The sequence below is a fragment of the Tauraco erythrolophus genome, chromosome Z (genome assembly GCF_009769465.1).
Source record: "Tauraco erythrolophus isolate bTauEry1 chromosome Z, bTauEry1.pri, whole genome shotgun sequence".
NCBI lineage: Eukaryota > Metazoa > Chordata > Aves > Musophagiformes > Musophagidae > Tauraco > Tauraco erythrolophus.
Window position 1 is genome coordinate 84381788 of NC_141496.1, and position 25105 is coordinate 84406892.

A 25105-nucleotide genomic window follows, 5' to 3' on the forward strand; every position below is an offset into this window, starting at 1 on the left:
CCCCAACCATTCTATGATTCTATGATTCTATGATTCCATGTTCTGCAAAAGCAGACTGGAGAAGGAAGCCTATCCCACTCTTGGGGAATTAATAACTCAATTAAACAATCTTATTCAGTGGAGAATTAAAGAGTTGTAGAAGGGTAGCACTGCAGAAAATACTTAAGCTCTATTGTCACCTGTATAATGATAGTTAGCTAGAAGTCAGAAAGCAATAGGGACTATTGAAAATGCCCAAATTTTTGTCAAACTAATCCAGCATGGATTAGCTAACCTAGACCACATATACCTTTCCAGAAAGTGGAAAGCCAGGGACTTGTCAGAAAGAAGTCAGATACATGCCCATACTGAATCTTGGAAAAATGAAGAGGAAATTATCTCGCTGGGGCGGGAGAAGCCTCAGAGGGGTTTTTATTGCTAAGTTACTCTAACCATAAGTATTGTCTGGTCTGGCTCACTGCATGGCCCCAGAACCATTTGCACTGTGGTGGTGGCAAAAGAAAAAACAAGGATTAGCCAAGCAGGCACAGGAGCTGCTGAAACAAACTATTGATCTAGGGACCTCATTTTGATGACTTCAAAAGCAAAATCCGTTGTAATTTTGCCTCCTCATAGGCAAATCAAGACAAAAAGCTCAAGGCTCAGGAACTAAACAAAAAGTATTGAGGCTGGAACTCAGAGAATAAGCCAGTCACACTAAGTCACTTACAGATATACAGTTAAATGACTATTTCAGAAGACTGTGAGGGATCAACTTAGATGGAAGATCATTGCGAACCTTGTGTTTTTAAATAACAGTGGACTCAGAATCCACACTCAGAGTCACTATAGAAACCTCTTTAAATTAAAAGTGTTTCAGAGCAATGTAGCTGCCAAGCAGATAGCACAAGAGAAGCAGATTTGGATAAATTCTTATCACAAAGAGCACAAGGCCAACGACTATACTTGTTTAAGACTCTCCCTGCATACCTCAAAGGAAGGAGCAGAAGAAAGAGACAGTTTTGATTTTATTATTAGTCTTTAGAGGACAAATTTCTCTACAGCTGAGCTACTAGCCTCCTTGCTCCAGTTTTTTCTGCTTGCTTTTTTGGGGGGACTCCAGGGTAAGAGACAGCAAATGCCAGGAAAAAATAGATATTAAGATGAAAGATGAGAAAAAACATAGATAGTCTATTGTTCTTTGGTCCTGAAAATGTCTTGTGGTCACTCTAGACCACTTGTGGTGGTTCTGCTCCTAGAGTGGTCTCACAATGAAAAGACCTTTCATCCAGGAGTCATTCTGAAAGACAGAGAACCAATAGCAGTCCAAACTAAATACTACATTATCTTACATTATTCACTTAGATGCCACATTACACCGTCTGGCTCACAAAATCAGTGCTTGGACGGGCAGCACTGAAAAGCGATCAGGCTCATCATCAATGGGTAATATTTTCTAAAATCTCAATTAATTTCAGCTCATTATCAAAATATGAGCACAGCATGACCATCTATCTCATACGTTACTGTTCCATACAGGGCGACATCAGTAGCCTCTCCTCGAGCAGCACAAGCCAGAACAACCTGCCTTTTCAAAGCTGCCTATGAGATGGCATAGAAAGGAACTAACCACCTGACAACACAAATCAGTGCAATAACATTGGAAGTGAGAGGCCCAGTGAACACCAAACTACTTTAGAAATTAACATCATTTGCACTACATACTTAACGTTCACAAGTAAATGGAGCCAGAGGTGAGCTGCACTCAGCACAGCTCGGTTAGGCTGAGCAGGCGGTGTAGGAACAGCACACAGACCTAACACACAGGTGTGCAGGGTACACACAGCTGCTTTTATCTCAGAGATCGCCATAGCAAGAGGTACGAACTCAAAAGGACTGGTATTTCCCAAATTGTTCATGCTGTGCTCCAGGCTGGCACGCTCCCTCTCTCTAGCCATCTAGCAGGAAGGGACAAGGTTCTAAGGACTCCTGAGCTACCTGGGTGGTCAAAAGCCAAGACTAAGAGGGTCTCAGGAAGGTTGAGGAAACCAACGCAGAACATTAAATACAGCTGTTTATTTTTTTTTTCTGTAAAGTCTTGTGCTGTGTGCATAGTAACAGGGCTCAGGGAGGAGAGGAGCTACCAGCCAGGGATGATAGTCGAGTCGGGATTGCTCACGAGCACTCGAACCACACACGTTCCTGGGATCTGACAGGCTGCACTCCAGAGTGCTGAGGGAGGTGGCTGACATCCTGTGCAGCTGCTCTCCATCAGCTCTCAAAGGCTGTGGAGATCAAGGAGGTCCCCAACAACTGAAGAAAGGCAAATGTCACACCTGCCTTCAAAAAAGGGCAAAGCCAACCTGAAGAATCACAGATCAGCCAGCTTCCCATCAGTCCTGGTTAAAATCAGGAGTGAGACCTCCTGGAACCCACATCTGGGCACAGCAGGGAGAAGACAGTGATGAGGAGCAGTTGGCAAGGAGTTACCAAGGTGTTGTGGTTCAACCCCAGCTGGCAACGAAGCACCACACAGATGCTTGCTCACCACCCCTGCAGTGGGATGGGGGAGAGAACTGGCAGCTAAAACCAGTGCACAAGGGTAAATCAAGCCTGACCCAACTGACTGCCTTCTGTGACAAAATCATGGAGAAGAGAAGAGAGTAGTGGATGCCACCTAACTTCCCTCTAGCCAGGCTTTCGGCACTGTTTCCCCCATTATTCTGTACCTGGGTTGGGATATTACAGTCTCGGAAGGAGGACACACTGGTGGGTGAGGACCTGGTTGGGTGGTGGGCTCACAAGGTGGTGGCTATGGGTCAGAGACACAGTCTAGAGGCTGGTACCAGGCAGGATCCCACAGGGTTTGTGCGGAGCCTGTCCTGTTCACCATCTCCGCCAGTGACCTGGAGGAGGGGATGGAGAGGGCACATGCGGCCCTGAGGAGGGGGCAGCTCTAAGGGATGCCTCAGGGCGCTGATGGGCAGTGAGATGAGCCGGGGCCAACCGTGTACCTGGGCAGCACTGAGGCCAGCGGTGGTGTGAGCAGGACATGGCCCGAGAGCCAAGGGAGGGCAGGGACTGTCCCCTCTGCCTGGTGCTTGTCAAACCCTGTCTGGGTGCCATCTCGAGATTGGGTCCTCAACACAGAAGAGACACCAGCAGACTCAAGGGATTTCAAGGGAGAGCGACCATACTGGTGACGGATGGTGGGGCTGGAGCCCTCACCCTCCAAGAGGCTGTGGGATGAGGGATAGCTCTGCTGGGAGGAGGGATACTTCTGAGCACATCCAACAGCACCCCTGGCACTGACAGGGCAGGGATGGAGGAGACATAGCCAGGTTCTTCACCTGAGCCAGCAATGTGCCCTTGTGGCCAAGAAGGCCAAAGGCATCCTGGGCTGTATTAGAAGGGGTGTGGTTAGTAGGTCAGAGAGGTTCTCCTCCCCCTCTACTCTGCCCTGGTGAGGCCGCATCTGGAATATTGTGTCCGGTTCTGGGCCCCTCAGTTCAAGGACAAGGAACTGCTTGAGAGAGTCCAGCGCAGGGCCACGAGGATGATGAAGGGAGTGGAGCATCTCCCTTCTGAGGAAAGGCTGAGGGAGCTGGGTCTTTTTAGCTTGGAGAAGAGGAGACTGAGGAGGGACCTCATTAATGTTTATAAATATGTGAAGGATGACTGTCATGAGGATGGAGCCAGGCTCTTCTCAGTGGCATCCAATGATAGGACAAGGGGAAATGGATATAAGCTGGAACATAGGAGGTTCCACTTAAACATGAGGAAGAACTTCTTCCCAGTAAGGGTAACAGAACACTGGAACAGGCTGCCCAGAGAGGTTGCGGAGTCTCCTTCTGTGGAGATGTTCAAAACCCGCCTGGACGTGTTCTTGTGTGATCTAATCTAGGCGGTCCTGCTCCGGCAGGGGGATTGGACTAGATGATCCTTTGAGGTCCCTTCCAATCCCTAACATTCTGTGATTCTGTGATTCACAGCAGTGTGTGGCAGGAGGGCGAGAGGCAGTGACACCAGCTGAAACACAGGAGGCTGAAGCTGGACACAAGGAGGGGACTTTTCACCTGGTGGACAGCCCAGTGGTAGAGACAGAGCCTGGAGAAGGTGGCATCTCTCTGGCCTTGGAGGTTTCCCACCCTGACTGGGTGAAGTCCTAAGCAGCCCAGTCCGACTCTGCAGCTGAGTCTGCTCTGGGCAGGGGCTGGGACTGGAGACCTTCCCAGGTCCCTGCCAGCCTAAGTTATCCCATGATCCCATGAATACACGCATTGATTCAAAGTGTCTTTGCAATGACTTTCCCTTCTTTGCCTCAAAGGCTCACTAGGCTACCAGCGAAGGAGGGAGCAATGCCAGTAACACAAAAGCAGACTCCTGGAAAAGCCACGCTTTGAGCAACAAGGGGAAATCTAGAGAGTCAACACTGAGGTAAAAGCAACTGCAGTAGCCACATTACAAAATCTGGTGCCCTAGCAGGCAGCACTTCACAGGCTATGTCCAAAAAATATGCCTAAAAGCTCAGATACAGAGACAATTTGTGAGAACATCTCAGATGGGTAAGGATGCAGAAGTTCAACCGCATGTTCCTGAATATTCACACAGCGAGACCGGTCTAGGTGCTGCCTGGGATGTGTTTGTGAGCACTGCGCCGAAGAGTAGATAGAGGCCATTTCAACACACCAGGGAAGCATGGACAAAGGTGCCAGTAAGTTAATCAAATTTGATTGGCAACTACTAAATGGAGTTATTCTACTTAGTATTAGCAAATAGTTGCATAACCCACTCATAAAGTGTTTGCAAACCTTGGAAGTTCTCTGCAAGTGAGAAATCATTAGCAGATTTCATTTGCCTACAATATTAGGTCAAATTATAGCAGGCATCAAGCACATTCACATCCCTCTTGGACTGTTATGGAAAATTACAGACCTCAGGAGGCCCAAAACCTGTTTCATTGCTGATCTAATAAATACAGTATAACCAGTTATAACACTATATGAAAATTATTTCCCCTTGTCAGGAACAGACAAATTCTCCTAGAACAAAGCTCTACGGACACTTTAAAATACACAAGAAGAAAAGAACAGTTAACATTTGGGATAATGGCTGACTGAAACAAACGTCAGACATCCACACGCATTCTGAATATATAGACAGATTGACAAATAGGATTCACATGAATTTAAACAGCATGAAAATGCTTAACAAAAAGTCAAAGAAACAACTCCACGATGAAAAAAAACACAAAGGTATGGGACGTCTTTACAGAGAAAGGTCAAAGAAAAAACCAAACCCACCCTGTGGGATGCATAGATTGGAGTTTCTCTTCCTCCCCCTCTCACTGTAGTATTCACATTCATGCAGCTAAACTGTGTTTGGTTAGGAGGCTGATCTGGTGGAAAGCTAATCTTGGTCCGGTTTTCCATGTCTTAGGTTGATTTTCATACCAATGAGCTTCCCTGACCAAATAACAACATGGTCACTCTGCGGGGGGAAGGGTGAAGACTGCAGAACTGCTGTGGTCTCAATTTAGACAGGATGGAACCATGATATTTTGAAGCCTACGTTAACTTCAGCTTAGATACTCATCTGGCTATCTGCAGGTCAGCAGGAAGCATTAAAATCCTCCCTGCATTTCTAATTCCAGGATACCCACACAGATCTTTGAATCTCTGTTCTGCTCTAAAGCAACATAAACACTGACCATTCCCCTCAGAGGCAGCTGACCCTCCCTGACCAGAGGCCACACAGATCATTTGCCTTACTTACAAGGCCAACACCATTCTGTACGTTGGCCCTTTACAGTGATCTGATTTCAAGGAGCAACTTACCTGCTTTTTGGAAAATATGACTCTTGTTTCACATACATGTTTGAAGCAAAATAAAATGTGAAACATACTGAAAAAAGCAAATAATCATGCTTATGCAGGTGACAGGACTAGTTGGCACCAGCTTCATAGTCATTAGTTATCAGAAACTCACTGTTTTCTGTTGCTTCAGCCTCCACAGGCCTTTTAACACGAAACAATTGCCAAGGAAAGTTAAAATTTTTCTTCCAACGACTGATAATTTATTATCATAAACACACACTATCAAAACCTGTTTGGAAACACCAGCTGAACAACAAATCTTGGATTGAAAACAACTAATTAATACAAGCCACAAAATACTAGCTCTCTGAAAAACCCACACACAAGTTAAAAACACCTAAGTGATGTAATTTTTGTTGCTTGCCTTCCCAAAAGCAGAGACTCAGAATGCCCGCTGCAGAGAAGATGAAAAACTCTTTGGAAAACTTATCATAAGGGATGTTTCTATTACTCTCTTTCTCCTCCCTTTATTTTGTTCTTCCTCTTTCCATAATTCTTACTGTTGTCCATTGCTTTTGTCTCACTCTCCTTCATGTCACCCAGGATATTGCTGGAATTGTCTCCCATTTAAAGGCACATTTCTGCCTTTCAGTCCTCAGGAGAAAATTAAGGCAAACTCATCCAGACAAAGTATTTGGATAAAATTTTCTATTGCAAGTAAATTAAAGGTTATCACACAAATTATTTTACCCAGATTTACGCTAAATGCTTTCCAGCACACCCCCAGAAATACTGCTCTGATAATATCAGAGGAAGGTTATTTTTGGTGTCATTAGTTCCTTGACTAGGAATGCCCACCACTAACTCTAGGTCATTATAAAAACCACAGATATGTATTTGTGCGCTCCTACCTGATTAAATTCTGGCACACCTGGCAGCCTGCAGGACACCTGTGATAAAAGACAGATAATTAATACATGCTTGTATAAAACACCTGTAATGGTATTCACAAAATATCGATTAATCTGTGAAAAAATTCTCATCAATAGCGTTAAAGGCTGTGTTCTTCTGCACTCACCCCTAGAAGATGTACTGGGTAACTTCAGTGATTTGTTTGGCATTTTACATCTTAAACTGTTACGTCAAATCTGCATTTCATAGATGAGTTATCTATCTTATCTACTCTACACTATCCATGCGTTCAAAGCAATGCAATCAAAATTACAAGTTTACACCCTCAGACTCTGATCTCACCGAGTTTATTTAGGCAACACCATCCACTAGATACACAAATTGTCAAATTGTGTTTGCTTTCTCAGGTCCTAAAATACAGGTTGAGGACTTGGTCTTTTCCTTACTCTTTTCACATTCTACACCAGCCTGAACAGAAACCTCTATCTCAGAAGACTGTGATCAGCAGCAGGCATTATTCTGAGGAAAGGAAAAAATGGTGGTACAGGATTAAGCATTCCTGTAACTCCACGTAACTGGAACTCTCAACTGGATGCCACACCACAGTTTTGGTTACTGAACTGAGAGCAACACATCTAAGAAGCCTCGGAAGGTCAATTGCTGCCGATTTCTAATTCAAACAAACAGCCTCATTTAAAACGTGCTGGTGACAGTATCTACCAAAACCCATGAACACCAGCAACCACCAAATGGAGCACTGTAAAACTGCAAAGAACTTCATCCAAGCTACACACAACGCCTATACAAATTATTCTGATTCTTTCTAAATGTAACAGAAAGAAAGTGAAATTAATTGTTTTACCTGTGAGGATCTTTTGAACTGGGAATGATGTGTGCACATTCTCTTTTACTGAAGACCTCTTCGATCCAAGATTTGGGGGACTGAAAAGACATTTCAAACGCAATTGTATTCCTGAACTTAAGAACATAAGGCCGAACATTGCACTATAACGTCTACATGGCTGTATACGCATAGCACGTAACTCAGAATGATTCCCATAATGATGTTAGATGAAACCAAACACTGGAAGCTGAAGCTACAGCTCCGAACAGTCCTAGCCCTTCGAAGACCCACAAGCTTTACACAGTTCCACAGAAAGATCATATTAAAATTTATTCCCATCTCTCACTAATTAACGTGAAAATTAATTAGATCTGTCAAACACGTGTACGGTAGAGGAAGTGGTAAAGATGAATCAAAACTGCTTAAAGGACTGCACTTCCTTCTTCCAGAAGACTCACAAATGGCAATCTGACTAAAGTTGTAAGTGTTCAAAAAAGCAAGATCTTCTTTTTACCAGAAACAGACTGTTCATTCCTTCTTTTATTATTCTTAACAGAGTTAAGAACAGATTCATCCTGGTTATATGTTTGCTGAACTGACACTAGAGTGAAATTCAAAAGCAAGGACCAAAGACTAGACCTAGCATTTAGAGTGTATGTCAGGGTTTTTTTTTCCACTGGCCTCCTGGGACACTGTGAAAACTGTCTCAGTGAAGCTGAATAAAATGAACAGTCACTGTGGTATACAGATTTTTTTCAAAGAATCTCACTGGGAGTCTTTGAACCTCTTTCTCTTCAGGTCTACCAGGACCAAATTCCCTGAAAGGAATGACAATTTTTAGATGCTGAACTTTGAAATCTCTGGGACTGAATTTAGTAAACACTGGAAGCAAAAGATTTTTCCTTGTCATCAAAGGGAACTACCCCCACAATGAAACAAACAATGGACAGATATTTTATCATAAAGAGCAAATACAACTATATTGACCCTTAGTGTCTCATTGCTTCTCATGTCCATCTCACTCTCTGCCTAGCTGTTGTCTACCTTATACATTGACAGCAAGCTCTTTAGGACAGGGCACAGCAGGGCCCGGGTTTATGATTAGGCATACAAGGCAAACAGTAATGAAATAATAAACATTGACTCCTTATTCACTCCTCATGTTTAAAAATGATAGTTCCTCTGCAAAACGTCTACCCTGTAAACATACTTATAGTAAGTACTTGTCTCCATAGTTGTTTGTAAAATGTGCCTTTTGCACAATGACTTAGAAAATAATTAAATTCATGAGAATGCCAGTAATCCAATTTATTAAGAGTACTGCTGGGAGCATTTTATGGATGGAGTTCAGCAATAATTCTTACAAAAAAGAACATCTCTCTTTTATCTCCTGAATGGAACTATGATCCTTAATAAAGCAGGCCCGTTTGAGGTTTTCTGACTTCAGCTTCACATCCCTAAATACCACCACATAATCTTCCAGCCAGCCACGCAGTTATGAAGGGCCATGAGCTACCTGAGGGAACTATCAACTTGTCCACAGGTGGGGACGCAGCTTCCACCAAGACTAATGGGAGTCCTACCTTTGGTTTTAAAGAACTCCGAAACAGGCCCCCACTGACAAAGATGAAAGGGATCATTAAAAAGCACTTCATGGTATTGGTGTGCATGCATATTCTTCTGGGAGCAACTAATTGAACTGTGCCCAGCTGAGCTTCGAATGAAGGAGTAACAGCGTGGAAGATCCTCAGGGCTGGACAGAACACAGGCACACAAGAAAATTAATTACCTCAGAAAGAGACCTACTGAAGACGAGGTGCGAAAATTACATCCAGAGAAAAACCTTAGAAACAGTGAAGCAAATTTCCACACCTGAGGGCAGGTACACACTGCTCTTAAAAAGCTTTCTGTAGTGTTCTTGTTAGCAAACAGTATTGTTTCATGCTTCCTAAACCACTTTATTCTAGTTGTGAAACAGTAAATTTTTTCTAATATTACAATACTCTGGGACTCCAATTTTTCTGAAATCCATTACTATATCTGGTAATTGCTTTTCAGTCAGAAGTAGGGAACAAAAATCTTTTTACGTGCCTTGGATAACAATGAGCTTTACTAAAGTTTCATTAACAGGAAAGGGTGTTACAGAATGGCCAGGAGGTTGACGAGCCTTATGGCACTTGGTGAGGCAACATGCTCAGCCTTGTGAGAAAAGAACAACATGCAACTGCTGCCACTTTAATTTAGTAAGAGCACTAGCAGTTCAAAGTAATTTTGAGCAAGCTGCTGGCAGCGCAGTCTCAGGTAGCTTCTCTCAAGCTACTATCTCCAGCATGACATATTCTGGAAATCAAGCATTATCTGGGCATCTTTCCAGGTGTGAAGGCTAGCACTGGAGATACACAGCCCAGTGTAGCAGGCAAGCATTGCATCAGCCAAGGCACCAACAGCAAAACACGCTGCCAGCTGAGCAAGACACTGGCGCTTGCCTAACCCATACATGCACGCAGTTGAAAAGGGGTGTCAAAGAAGTTTTTATCTCCAAAGCTCAGTGTTCCTCATCATAAAGTTACACGTTACAAGATAAACCACAAATTAATAATGTTAAAGGGTGGGGAGGTCATCTGGCACACGATAGCTGCTTGGTGTGGTTATTTCAAAACAAAACGTAACCTACAGTCCTCAGGGATGGCAATACATTGTGTGAGCTGAAGTTGTAACATCTAATATGGGAGATGAAAAGGTTTCTTCTCTACTAACAGCTTTTTGAACATCTCGGTTGCCTCCTAAAAAACATACCTTGTTTTAAAAAATTCTTTAAGATTTTGGAGGGCGGTTGGGAGTTAAGACGAAAATATCAGCGCTTAAAATTCTGGATGTTTTGTGTGTCCTCTTTCAGTTTGGTCCAAAAGCACCCGTGTTTTTCTGCAACTGAGGCAGCAAGGGCAAAGACCAACACAGGTCACAGCTGATCAAGCCACTCTAGTCACAATGGGTCAGGCTCAAAGTCCAACAAAGCCAATGGATAAAATACCCTATAGCTTCACATCACCTGCTGTGAATCCAACCTTGCTACTACAGAAGTCATTGACAAAATTCCCATTTGTTTGAGATGAACAAGATCACCATGAAATTTATGTGACCTTTGAATTTCGAAGCACCAAGGATGCATCTCACCCAGTGGCTCAGAGACTCCCCTAGCACAACACTCATCTCAGTCAACTCCACTTCAGGATTCTCGGTAAATAGGATTGAAAACAACATTTCAAAGTGTATTTGGTACAATCCTGGGAGTTTTCACTCTGCCCTGCAAAGAAACGTAGTATCTGCCCATAAACAAATATTTCAACATTAATCTTTGCACATTTACATAAAGCGTTTGCCAGTGTGTTGCCCATGTTGCGCTCTTTCCCCTCCTTGCTCCCTGTAATTTTTACATTTAAAAAAGCAGTACTTATCATCTGTGTATGATCCTGATGAAACCTGTAACTTTAACATTTATTTTCATCTCACATGATAAACGTAAATATAGCAAAAAAAATCTTTTGCAAAGTCCATCATTTTTTTCTTTAATGAAGTTCCTGAACAGATGGTACTACTTAGAAATATATGCATTGAAATTCCAATCAACCATAGGAAAAATAAAATACAAGACTGTATCACTGTATTTCATCTTGTGAAGTACAAATTTCAAAACTGAAACACTGTGAGATGCAACGCATTTACCATTATTCTTAATTTTATATAAGGTGAAATCTTCACTTAGTATGTAAAATTTACACCATAACAATAACATTCACTTCTTAATCTAAGGCTTTACTTAGGTATCACAGCTAACTGTGTAATCAGGAAAAGGGTTTTAAAACTTCATCTTTTTTACAGTCATCTATGACTTCAGGGCTGGGCAAGTAAAAATGAAAAGAGGAGACTTCTGAACTGCTGTTCGCTTGCTCCTGGTTTCTAGCTTTGTAAGACATGTCTGTAACACATATATCTCCTTTCCTAAAACTCTGGCTAACATTTCAAAACTGACGTCATTTAATTAAAATTCAACAACAAATTAAAATTTCTCCTGTCATTACAGTGAGGTACATATACCTCAGCCAGCATCAATCTATATCCTTTCTACCAACAAACCCTAAAGGAGACAAAAATACACCCACATGTTCCTTCTGACTGCCAAATTTCTGTTCTGATATACAGAAGACATGAAGGCAAGTTTATATTGCAATTTTCCTTCCAATTTTCCTTTCAGAAAGTCCTGAGACCTTTGTTTGGGAGTTTTGCCTTCTCATTTCTCGCCAGTCTGAGGATTAAGATTGCTGCTTATACTTCCCTGCCACAGAAGAGGCTTTGGAGATTTCTAGACTGATTTAGTCAATGGAGTGGCAAGAGTTTGGCTCTGATATTTAAGGCACATGAGTAGTTTTTAGAAAATTGCTTTTAATCACTTCTCCAATATCTTTAATGTCTGAGATCCTTGCATAATACGGTATTAAAGGGACACCGTCAGGTCAATTTTGGTTAAACATAAGTAATGTTCAAAATTCAGGGTTTCCAGAAGTAAAGAAAGAGCGGCACATAAAATTTAGGGAAACACCTGCACCACTCATTTCTTTCAAATCCTTGCTGACAGAGAACGAGAGCAGACAAAACCTACAAACCCAGCGTAACGCAAGAGGTAAGCTGTCCTCCAAAACCAGGGGTGCCACCAGCGAGGCAAGTGACCGCCCCACCGTCCCGCCGGGGTCACCCAGCAGGTGCTCAGCGCTTGGCTCCCCCATCTCAGCAGACGGGGCGACCCAGCCCTGCCATCACCTGCTGTCCTGGTGCCTGCACTGATTTCAGCACCCACCCACGCAGTGCAAACTCGTGAATGCTTCGATTTTCGCTGCTGCTTTCTTCTGCCCCAGCCCATCCCAGCCCCCCTCCTTGCAAAGGATCTGCCAGACTCGAAGCCTTTAGATGGACTGCACCAATTAAACACTGATAATTAGAGGCTAATCTGCATTTACCCTGCTCTGGAATTAGCTTTACTAAACCAAGGTCCGCAAGAAACATTCAGCCCCTTCAAGACCAGACAATACGCACCGTCCGTCAGTTGAGTACCAACTCCTAGGTTACACTGCCAATACTAAACAACAAATTTTTAGTACCATTAGCAGTACTTATGTCCCCTTTGGTGTGAAAGGCACAGATACACACATTGTATGCTGAGCATGCTGCTCTAGACTCTCTTCAATTCCCTGCAAAAGGAAATTAAAAGGCACGCATCTCTGTGTCTGAATAATTGCATCCATCATTGAAATGTAACCATTTATTGGAAAAAAAGGCAGCATCTGCCTTTAATGACACATTGTAGATCCTGGCAGGGGCACATAATGAGAAATCACATAATGACGAGGCTGTTTAAATAACAGGCTAGTTCATTTAGGCAAAGTACAGTCATGCTGGAAACTAGCCAAAACAATCAAGTTATAAGTCGCTTACTGAAACTGCAACAAAGTTGTACTGATAACACAGAGCAATAATTTCTACCTCATGTCTTAGCAAAAACACTACTTAAAGAGCTAAAAGTGCAGCCAAGCACCATACCTCAGCTCTGCACACGCCATGTGTGTCACGAATCCACTACATCAACACTTTTCTATGTCACTTCTCAAGAATTTGGGTTTTCCTAAAGATCTTAACTATTAAAGCAAATATTTTTGTATGGCTGAGCAGGTTTGGCAGAGTCTCAGGAAAAAAAAATCCTACACTTACACAACATATAACTCTTTTTCCAGTTAAGAAGTTATTTGTTACCTTCAAAATTATTAGATGAAAGCAAATACTCGTCAAATTGCAACAGATAATCCTGGGGCTAATAGATTTGCTTCAGAACTCCAGTACACTTATGCAGTGTCTGTGAAGAATCTTTACTGCTGATGGCAAGAATTAGAAATACTCAAAAGATCCAAAACCGATTTCCAGTGCCTGGGAAGGAGGGAGACACCATTTTCAGGTGAAAGCATACCTGTGAGAAGTCAGTGTAGGGCAGTCTGTGACCAACCCTTATTCAAACACACAGTGGGAGGAGGGAAAGAGGAATTTCCCCTTATTACAGCCACTACAGGAATCCAGCCTCTGTGTTCAGCACAGTGTCCTAAAATATCTTAAACCTTTTTAAAAATTAACTACACATAGAGCAAGTCACCTCCAAGAACATTAGATACTTGAAATGCAGCCAGAGTTCTTGCAAGCCAACACTCAAGACTATTTCACAAGAGCTCACCCTATAAGCACATTGATATCTCTTGAACTCTTACCCCTGGGAACTCTTACTGAGCTATAAAAGCTAAGGTGGACTTGCAGGTATCACCATTTTACGCATAATAATTCTTAAGTCAAAAACAGGACTTCAGCAGTATTTCTGCATCCCATGGCAACTGGTAAATTACTGCCAGCATTAAAGAGATTTTCAACTTAACAGGCTGTCTTGCATAAGCCTTTCAGGGCAGGAACTTTCTGGTTCAGCATCCATTACAAGCATGCTTATGGTATAAAGTAATATAACAACTGATCATAACAAAGAACACCACTTTGGATCCATGAAGGGTAGAAGTGCATTGTAAAACTCCAGGGTCATATGCAATAAAATATGAACCCAATGTGAGGTTTTCAACAAACTCTCAGGTCTTCTGGAATTTCCTTGTGTTCAGGCTATGCTGTCAGAGGACAACAGCAGCCTGGCTTTGCAACACAGACATGCTGCAGTTCCCCTCACCTCCATCACTACAGTATAGCAGCACATCTGTTACTAACTAGCATCTTTTGCTTTTTATTACCTACTCCTTTGCCCTCGTGTTCAGGACTCTGTACATAATTTGTTAAAAATCTTCAGTCAGACTGAAGAGAGATTTTAGACTATTTTCCTTGCAATAAATGGAGCATGTCAGCTTCTCAGAAATATATAAATTCAGTCTTCAACCAGCAGCATGCTCTGGCATTTCCTTTCACTTAATCAACTGCACTTAAAAGCTAAGTATATATGTCTAAGTGCTTTTCTGGACTGGGGCCTTATATCGAAGGCTCGTAAAAATGTTTCAAATCTTATGATCCCAAACATAGCCAATAAAAGAAAATCCCTTGGACTGTAATGGGCTTTCCAACGTGTTGCTTCTGATCTCAGAGTAGACCATGCAATACAATTGGAATAATGTTTTCAAATGCAAATAGCAGTGGGGTCATGACAACAAAACGCAGGAACTACTAAATACAAAATTCTCTCCTTGTCAAAGAAGCTCCAGCTCAACCCCTGGAGCACAGAGGTAGCCAAATGAGGGAAAGCTTAGCTCAGTCTGAAAGACTAGGCCTTTAGTTAATTCATTACTTTTTAAAGTTTATTAAATAATCAATTAGGCCTTTCTGCTATCCCTGAAAATGTAATGTTTTGGAAAAACACATCAAACAGCACTGCCCCAAGAGCACACCCAGCTAAGGGTGCAGGTGCTCATGGAGGGACCCCTGGTTTGCAGCTGGAGGGTCCGAGCAGACCCTCCTGCCCCCTGCACAGCCCATGGCACTGGACCAGAAGGGGAAGACGGCCACAGAGGCCCTCACCTTAACATTTCTGCCAACAGCCTGGGCTTTTGCAAACGAGCTGAACACAAGAAATTGCAAATCACAATTTATTTTCCTCAGCCCTATCCTTGAAATGGGCCCCAAAAGCATTGCTGAAAATCCTATATTGGCACTGGACATCTGCAAATTACTTAAAAACAGGTTTCCTGGTCCATTTCTAAACTGGAAATGATGAAAAGTCTCTGTGACATGAAACATAATTCAGCCTTCTGCCTAAAATAGGCCACTACAAAACCCACTGTTCTAGAAGGACGGCGACTGTTGAGAAACTCTGGATCTGGCTGCTTCATAACTATGGCCCATACAGGCAATAAAAAAATCTGTGCTTAATGCTGATGGAAGCTACCTTGCCAAAAGCTGACATTTGTCTTACACTGCCAGCATTAGAACATAATATAATACTGTAAACTATCTCCTCTTAAAAAGCCAATTCAATGATCAGTGTAAAATGTGAATTACTGAATGAGCTAGTCATACATAAAGATACAGAAAGACGTGTTCTAAAGATTTTAGTTCATGGAAAACCGTCCAAATTGCAGACTAAAATTAGAAAAGACACAGAAAACTGTAGGCAAACAAGAGCAGGCACCAGTAATAGAGCAAGAAACAGCAAATTAATCCAAACTAGATTTGCAAATTATTATAAATTCTTAAATATAAGAATGGTCTTATTTTACTGTGTCTATTTCTGAGACAAAAGTTGCAGAGTTTCTTTAATGAACACTCTTGCCTGTCTCATTGACAATATTTTGGAAGTCAGTAGTACCATTCATATCCCAAATAAAATCTTCCTTTATTAACTAATACAATATAATCAGAAAATCCTAGAAATTCAAGGCAAGTTACATGTCACCTTAGAAATGATCTTGTTGCAAGTCATTTTAAAGAAGTGAAAATACAGGCAGCCACAAGATTATGATGTTTCAAGTGTCAAACTCAGAGGGTCAATACGATGCTTCAAGTCTTGCTCAGATTTCCACTCTGGGATCAATGGAAGCCAGTGGCACTTCTTTGTTCAGCACTTGATGTGAGCAAAGAGGTAATCAACGTGCTATTTTTGAAACTGGGTCTCACCTACCTGGCACTGAGCGATTGCAGAGGTCAACCACTCACTGCTGTTACAAACACATTCCTGCAACAAAGGATCCAAAACTATACAGCACAAAGCTCTTCCTGGTTTAAACCAGGAGGAAGAAGAGAAGAAAATTACCTGGTAAATTTCAGAGCTTTCTTTTGTTTGTTTTATATTTTCAGAACGCAGCAGCCATTAATATGTACTAGAGAGGTGACTCTCTGAAGATGGGACATGTCTAAAGTATCTGAAGTGGAAAACAAACACAGTTTGCAAAATTCAGCTGGGGGAAGCACGAAGGGCCCCAGTAAGTGACATCTTGATAGCAAACTGTATTCAACTGTAATACTGTGAAGTTTAAAGGATGTGAGCGACTCACACAGCTCACCTCTGGAGCCACACGACCGTTCACTGTCACTCCCACCAGCACTGCTCTTTTTGCTCCATTGCTTCTCTCATACAGTAATAAAGTCCTCACGGGCTTGACAGCTGCATACAGCAGCCCTCACACACACTGCAAGATAGGCAGGCTGTTATAGGACTGAAATACCGTTTTTTCCAAAGGGAAGGGGAGCACGGCTCAGATAATTTCCGAGGAGGCTGAAGGCATGGTCTGAAGGCACCTCTGCCTTTCCCACCTGGCCACGGCTCACCGCTCTCCTCAGCTCTGCCCACCCCAACACTTTGGGGGAAAAAAAAAGCATTCCCTTGCGGTCCTGCCTTGCTTTTAAATGTGAGCCACAGCATTAACGCATTGAATGCTGCAGAATCATTAACTGCTGCCTGGACCCAGCTGGAGGAAGAGCCAGCCCCGGCCCGGGGGCAGTCACAGGGACGGCAGAGGCAGAAGCATCCTCCTGCCCCATTGCCACAGACGCCATCTCAAGACACCCTTTGGCTCTCACGCGGGTTCTTCCATGCCGTCAGCCTCCTGCGCCAAGACACACTCTGCGACGCGTTTTTTTGCACTGGAGATTGCAGCAGCAGCAGCACCCAAAGGGACCCGGCCAGAGAGGAGCAGCTACAGGTGATGTTTATGCTGGGCTGGACGGGACGACCCAGCAGCCATCACCATCGCTCTCACAGCACCGAGCCGGGCTGCGACTCCTGGACCCCACCACACCAGGCTGCGCTCCCAGGGACGCTCCCCTGCCACCTACAAGGTCTCTGCTCCACCCCGCTGCCAACTCCTCTCCCCCAATTGGCAACCCCAAAGCCCACTCAGCCTCCCAAAGCACTCCCGGCTCACCAAGCTGCCCAGCCGCATCCGCGTTCAGACGGTCTCATCAGCCGTGCTGGTACGAGGGGTGAGGGAAGGGCCGGAGCCCGGGCAAGCAGGGCGCTGCAAAGAGCAGGGACAGGGCGAGCCTGCAGAGAGGGCTGAGGGTGCACGGCACCGCCGTCCAGCCTTTCCAAAATGCCAGCGAGCCGGCGGGTGGAGGGACGGAAGTATTTCATAAGCGCTTGGGATGTACTAGTAGAAGCTCGACTACTCCTCTTTGGGGTTAAATTGCGCCAATAAAATGTAAACAAATGCAGCAGATTATAGCAGTAGGGCTGTGATCAAACTGGGATCGTCCCACCCCAGCCAGGCTGGTAAAAATTTTATATCCGCAGTCTGACCTCGGCAATGCACCTAACCCAGCTGACACTACAGCCACAACAGGCTAGCACCCCTTTGCAGATGTCCCCGAGCCCCTCATCACATCTGCGTAATCATCAGCACTACACGGCACCTAGGAAACCACTTTTATAATGAAAACATGTTATGTTTTGACACCACGGGGCTGGCACCAAGGCACAGCCATCGCTGTTTACCGAGTTCCAGACCAGTATACTGGAAACCACCAAAGGCTGTGAGTCACGTGTCTGCCCTGTCACAGCTCCTGTGCAGTTTCATTGTTACGGAAAATGCTGAAGAGGGCTGAACTCAATTCTCATCACCGAGACTTAATAATTAGGAAAACACAGAAGCATTAATTTCATTAGCAACCCAAGGACATTTGACTTGGAAATAGTGACAACAAGATGCCATACCAGCTTTTAAAAACCCTTTTTCTAACTTGCATTTATCAACATGCAGCACAACAGCGCCCAGCTTCTGTCCTGGTGAAAAGAACAGCAAGATACCCCAGAAACTGGTTTTAGATACCACCTTCTGTCCCTGTACAATGGACAGAGGGAACTGGACAACTCAGAACAGCACGTACCAGCAATTGCACTCGAGCAGAGAGACAAAGCAACACCAGCCCCACTGAAAGGATGAAGACTTAAATAAATCCTGCCTTTCTTGAGGCTTAAGCATTTTACTTGGAGCTATGGCCCCTCAAAGGGGTCTCTTTTCTTTTAGGACTGGCAGGAGAAGGTACAACCAGCTCTCAAAAACTGAAATGAGAACGTAAAGTAAAAGAAATCGAATTCAAAGCATACAGAGAGGATCACAAGTGCTCACCTATTATGCACGTTACATGGAAATACATTTACATATTACGAGAATCAGGGAAGCTTTACACAACAGTTGATGGAGACAGTCTGAAAACAACACTAAGGGAAGATCAAAACTTGCTAAATCACGGCCACGTCAGCTTTGAACTGGATGAGGAGTTTCAAACTCATCAGTGCAGGTCTCAAAAAACTGGATTACCCAGCTTGGACCTGCAACCTACCCAGATAGCCTGGTAGATTGGCTTGTTGGGAGTCACATGGGAAGACCCACTTCTTCAGCTGAAATGCTGTTACTAAGGGAAAAATAAAGTCAAGTTAACTGCGCTATGAGAAGGCAGGATGAAGGAGTGACTTATTTAGGAAAGAAGTAGGAAAAGTATTGTACACAGTTCATATAGATTTTTCTCCTAGGAAGGTTTTGTTTGGGTTCGGCAGATGTAACCAGATCAGATCCATGCTGATAGGCACTGTAGATGGGATATGGCAGTCCAGCATGGTCTCTGCCATCCTATTTGTAACACCAGTCATGTTCAGAGTTGTGCTTATAGTAACATGATTGGCCTCTTCTTCTTACTGCGGCAGCCTTTCCCCGACACGCTATCCCATACTGCAACACCACTTTAAAGACAATACTACAAATTGAGGACAATTCTGGCCCCATGACCATTAAAACCTGTGTTATCTCTGGGCACCTGCCACTGTGGTTATGGACCGGCAAACAAGAACTCCTTGGGGTGACAGTGAAGTGACATGCTGCAGGTGCCCAGCCTCTGAGGTTTTCCACAAACAAAGTGGCTGCGAGGTACACAAAGTTTGACAGGTCCCAACAACATTTTTGAAAACTGGGACCTGGGCACATGAATCGTTTAGATGTTGTTTTCGAAAACATTACCTGCGGCCCAGAGCGGAGTACTGAGCGCACTGCACAATCGTGTGCATGCATGGACAGACAGATCTCTGCTGAGACCTCATTTCCTTTATGAGCTGTAGAAATTTTAAACTTGCCTACCTTCTGCTCTTTTAAAACTACCATATGACTTTTTGCCTTCCACTTCGGTGGTCACGAGAAGGAAGAAAAAAAAATAAGACAGCAATCATCTTATCTCCTCCCTGTCCCTACAACACTAAAAAAAGTGAAGGCAGAGCTCAGACAGAAATGTCTTTCTCTGGCATGGTTCTGTACGATTCCTACATTTTCTTCCTCATGCTGGTTACTTCCAGGAATAACATACTTCAGCACATTCAGTGCCTCTGACCTTGTAACAAGCGCGAAAGCTTCAGTCTTTGTCCCTTATCAAGCCACAAAACGATTAAGGAAACTTAGGTTCAAACATAACCTAACCTATTTGCTGCTTATCATGTTTTTTAATAATACTATATACGCCCGTTACTACTTTAAATAAGGTTGTTACAGTATAATATAAACTTCTCACAGAAAAGTCTGTAAACCGATTTCACAACTCCAGAGCATATTTTTCATTAAAAAAAAAAAAAAAAACAACAAAAAAAACAGATGATGCTTCCTTAAATTCCTTTTAGCCTCATACCAGTATGAGCCTACTTTTATACATAAGACTGTGATTCACCTGGAAGGTCCGAAATACACTAAATCTCTAAAAACTGGCCACTCTGTTTTGGTACCGAGAAAAGCAGTTTGTGGTTTACCTTCAGGTGTTCGTGGTCTAAAACACTAGCTCGTTTTTTTCTTAGAGCACAAGCAGATAGTGCGTACTTTGAAAATTATATTCATAAATAGAAATACTCACAAAGAATATTCCACTGTAAACATATTTCTTGTATCAGCAAGTATATCAGAAACGGATATATTAGATATGTTGCTACTGCATGATTTGTGTGAAATACCATCCAGTCTCACAATTTTATCTATAGTAGCAGAGCTGTGTTCTTAAAACTCCATCTCAATCACACACATTTCATCTTTAATTTTTCTAAAAAAAAAAAGGCTTCAGTCGCCATCGTGGTAAAAAGAAGTGAAAATTTACTAGAGCCAGAGGCATTCTTCTTACATGCTAGATACAACTGCTGTTACATATAACCTCATGGCATTCACATGGCACTACGACAAAATCACCGTGCCATGTCCCGCTGGTAGCGCGGGCAATCCCTTGTGCTGGAAGCCTTTCACAGCGACTAGAATACAAGCAGATGCTCACGTACAAAATCACTCAAGTCCACATCTGCAGAAGGACAGGGGGGTAATCGGCACCGACACAAGAACGTTAAACCTTTGGCAAAACAGCCCCTGCAGCCTGCGGCCATCAGTCCAACAGGTCTGTTCTCTCCCCAAGTTGCCCGAACATCAGGTGAAGTCTGATGCCGTTTACAGACGTGCTCGAAATGCCGCTCGCGACACGGCCAGCGCGGTGTGTACCGCTGGAAAAAGAGCTTATCCAGGCGCCGTTCTCCGGTGGGCTGGCCGCCCCATCACGGCCACGCCGCGCTCCCTCAGCCGAGGGGACTTCGGCCCGCAGACGAAGACGACCGGCCCGAACAGCTTCTGCTCCCCGGGCCGCCGCCCTCCGCGGCGGATATCGCCGCCCGTCCCGGGACGGGGAGCAGCGAGACCCGTGCGCCCCCCGGCCCCGCCGGTACCGCCCTCACCTTCGGGGTGGCGGGTTCGCGGCCGCCCCGGCGCGGGGGCACCCGCGGGCGCCGGTCCTCGGCCGCCGCGCAGCGCTCGCGGGGCGGGTGCCGCCAGCCGCCCCCCCGCCAGTCCGGGCCGCCGCGGCAGACGGAGCCCAGCTGCGAGAGCAGCAGGTCCCGCCAGGCCGCCATGCCCGCCGGCGCCGGCGACCCTTGTGCCGCCGCGGCGGAGCGGGCGGGCGGGCGGTGCCTCCGCGGGGCGCGGCGGCTCCCGGGGCGCCGTCCTTTACCCCCGGCTTTTTGGTTATTTATTCGCTCGTTGTTTTTTTTTTTTTTCCCCCAATATTGGAAGGTGGCACGCTGTCTCAAGGCAGCAGGCCAGGTCTTCCTGTGCGGGACAGCCGGGTACCGGTTGTCCCTCCGCGGCCGCTCTCCCGGGGAGCTCCGAAATCCGGGTGAACGCCCGCTCCGCATCCCGCGCGGACACGCTCCCGCCCGGGCCCAGCAGCGTTGTACTTCGACCCGGCCAAGTTCCTCATCGTGCCGAGAAACCGGATCACAAGTATCCCAAACTCGGCACACGGTTTTTGGCTCGAGGTTGTCCGCATCTCAGCTGCCCCTCTAAAGCCTGAGGTTTTTCCCTGGTCATTTTTCGGGGTATTGTGAAAATAAATCCATGATGTAAGTGAAGGTCACAGCACTCATGATAAACCTCACAAGAAGTTCCGAGAGGATACCAGCAATTCTCTCTTGAATTATGCAGACTTGAATGATATGTAATCCATACATTATTGACAAGCAAAAGGTGACAAAGAAACAGTAAGTGGATTACAGCTCATGACAATGAACACCTCAAACTGTGTACAAGAAAACCTGTATGTGACTACTGTATTAATGAAAATTTTCATAAAGTGATGAAATTTGGATATAAACCCAAACTTCCAAATACTCAGGTTCTTGATCATCCTGTTCTTCTTCACATACCTTGTTTATCACTTTTTCCACACTGACAAAGAAAACTCAAAGGAGGAACCTCAACACCTTTTCAGCAGTCATCGTTGTCTCCTGCAGGGTTGGAGCCTTGAACGTACTGAGGACCACAGTCATCGGACCAAAACAAGCACCTGCAGCAATTACAGCTGGTAGTACCTACTGTGGACTAACTAGCAGACACAAGCCCTTCTCCCTTTATTCTGAGTTTCATTTTGTTTCCCATCTTCCGTATTTCCTCCAACTTGTCTATCAAACCTCATTTTTCTTTCAGTCTCCATTTTCTTTGGTCTCAAACTTACCCTCTTCCTACAATCAGTCCCAGCCTCCAGTTCTTTGGTTTCTCTGCCGTGCCCTCTCATCTGCTTTTTGCCTAATGTTTCTTTTGTTGGTTTCAGTTATGCCACTGTATTGACTGTCAGCTCCAATGTCCACCTCCCTCTGCATTGTATCTGTGTTTCCCATCTACTCACTCTTTTTAGATGTTTCCCCCATTTTCCGGTCTCTCCATGTCTAATTTTCCTGCCCAAGTCTCATCTTCTTCCTTGGAGCCTGCAAGCAGAGCCACTGACAGCACCAGGGAGGAGGTAATCCCATGGTCAGGTCAAGCACCCAGGCTCAGCAGCACCCCGAAAACCAGCGCAGAAAAGCCTGCTCAGCTCTGGGGCAAGCCTCAGGGCCTTTTGAAACATTAGCTGTCGAACTTGGCAGTAGTTTCTTGGAAACAAAGACCAGGAGGATAAGAAAACTTGCTTCCTGCCCCCTGCCATGCAGAAGTTTCTGCTTCTTACACTGCTTCTATTTTGTCTTTAGACTTCCTACATTGCACTTCTTACACAGTAGGCCTTAAAAAAGTGTTACAGCTTCCAGTCACAGAATGCACCACTAGAAATTTTAGTAGGTGATGAACAGCACGTTCACTCTTTTCTTAGTCACACCTTTTAAGATACTATTTTCAATTAAATCTTCTCAAACAAGTCATCCTGAGTCAGCATGGAAACGCAGCTCAATTTGCTTGTTTCACCCATGTTTATAACTGAAATACAGAAATGTTCTTTTAATAGGATATGTAAGTCACTATTACCAGGCCCACTCTTCACATGAATCTGAACCCTCCAAGAAACCTGAAACGTATATATCCCAGCACATGCAGATGCTCTAGACTTTGACTGGGACATAGCTAGGTGTACATATTCCTACAAGCATCTTCTTAATTCCAAATTTCTGCCATTTCTAAGTTGTGCATCTTCTTTCAGACACGAGATATTCAAGACTCACCATTTTTAATCTAATGTGAAGACCTAAAAATCTATTCTGCAAAGCACTACAAACCAATTTTTGTGCCACAAATTCTCACACCCAATTCCCCAGCACTTCACTGATGTGAAAACATGTGGTGTTTTATAACAGACATTTTAGTAGTTTGAGATCCGCGTAACTATCATACTCTTTATCCTGTTATCTCTAGAAATCAGAACCACTGAGATGTTTTCTCCTGCAGCCCTGCTGCAGAATATCAACCCTATTTCTACAGACTTACCTTAAGATCAGCGCTATCTTGCTTGTCCATCCTTTATGCTTCTTTTTTTGTTAAGTTTTGTATTCCTAGTGTTGAAGCTGTCACGTCAACAGCAGTGCGGCCAGCTCGATTCTCGGATGCCTGTTAGGAACAACACTTCACACCTCCGAGTGCCTTTCATGTCCTAAATAAGTGAAACGCAGACATGTCAAAATATGACTGCAATAATTCATGCATTAACTTTCCATTATTTCTGAAGTCCGAAAATCTCCTACCAAAAAACAATGTTAAACAAGGATAATACGCTTCACAGAAATTTTTACCAAAACAGGAATGGCTTTGTTTCCATGGTTCCACAGGGTGTCTGTAAAGGCATAAGCATCCGGATACCCATTCTATTCACTACATTCTGTTAGATCACACCTCAGTTTTTTCCATTAACTGTGTTTAATCAGGCAGGATCTACTAAAGGAGTGTCTGGATTTTGGAATGAAAAAGCCAAAACTAATTTACATCTTACGCACTAATCTGCTTTAAAGGGAACTCCCAGTTTCATTGCTTCATCATCTCCAAACACACTGAAGACACCGAGTTTCGTAAGACTATCTAGAAACTTTTACCTTTGACTTACTGCCCTAGCAGGTCTTCAAGAACTGATGAAGCAGCAAAGAGAGGAGCAAGGAATGAAACTGGTAAAGACTGCTGCTACATTTCTCCCCCAACCCCATATCAGTACCAACAAACCAGCCTGCCACTAGGCTTATTTACCTTTATCTTCCAACATAAATAAAGAAGTCTCGTAAGTTAGTCCAACACTGAAGGCTGGAGGCAGATACATTGAACACATACTCATCAGATGATGACTGTTTCAGCTACTGCTTTAGCATGCAGTGGAAAGGCAGTGTGGAAGATTTTTCTTCTTTATAGCACAAAACTTACATCTTGTTTTACCATGCAGATTCTGGACTACAACGGAACAGAATCTTCTGTCTTGGTCTTCCCTTTAACATACAGTGTGTAGAGGCAACCTCCTGGAGTGAGTTTAAGTCATGTTTTATTGCTTATTTCACAGTATGCAAATATGCAATGATTATTCCAGGTCTGATTGTAGTAGATCTTCCCTCCTGCCACCCACTGCACACTGGTGTTAGACACTGATCCGCCAACAAATGCCTTTCCACAAAGGAGAACATGACTGCCCTCATCACGAATAAACTGACTTTTTGATTAAATTTAAGGTTGACAGAACCCAGGCAGGCATATAAATGTCCATCAGGGACTGGTTCACATGACAGACGTGCCTC

General features: G+C 44.1%; 1 protein-coding gene across 1 annotated transcript in view; it reads right to left on the reverse strand.

The window, feature by feature from the left end:
- Positions 1–21484, reverse strand: part of TRPM6 (transient receptor potential cation channel subfamily M member 6) — an 89103-nt gene extending 67619 nt beyond the window's left edge. The window contains exons 1-3 of the mRNA XM_086629490.1: positions 21311–21484; positions 7570–7649; positions 6707–6745 (exon numbers count right to left, since the gene is read on the reverse strand). Coding sequence (XP_086485616.1) covers positions 6707–6745; positions 7570–7649; positions 21311–21484 — 293 coding nt within the window. The remainder of the gene's footprint in view (positions 1–6706; positions 6746–7569; positions 7650–21310) is intronic.
- Between the last annotated feature and the right edge of the window lie 3621 nt (positions 21485–25105).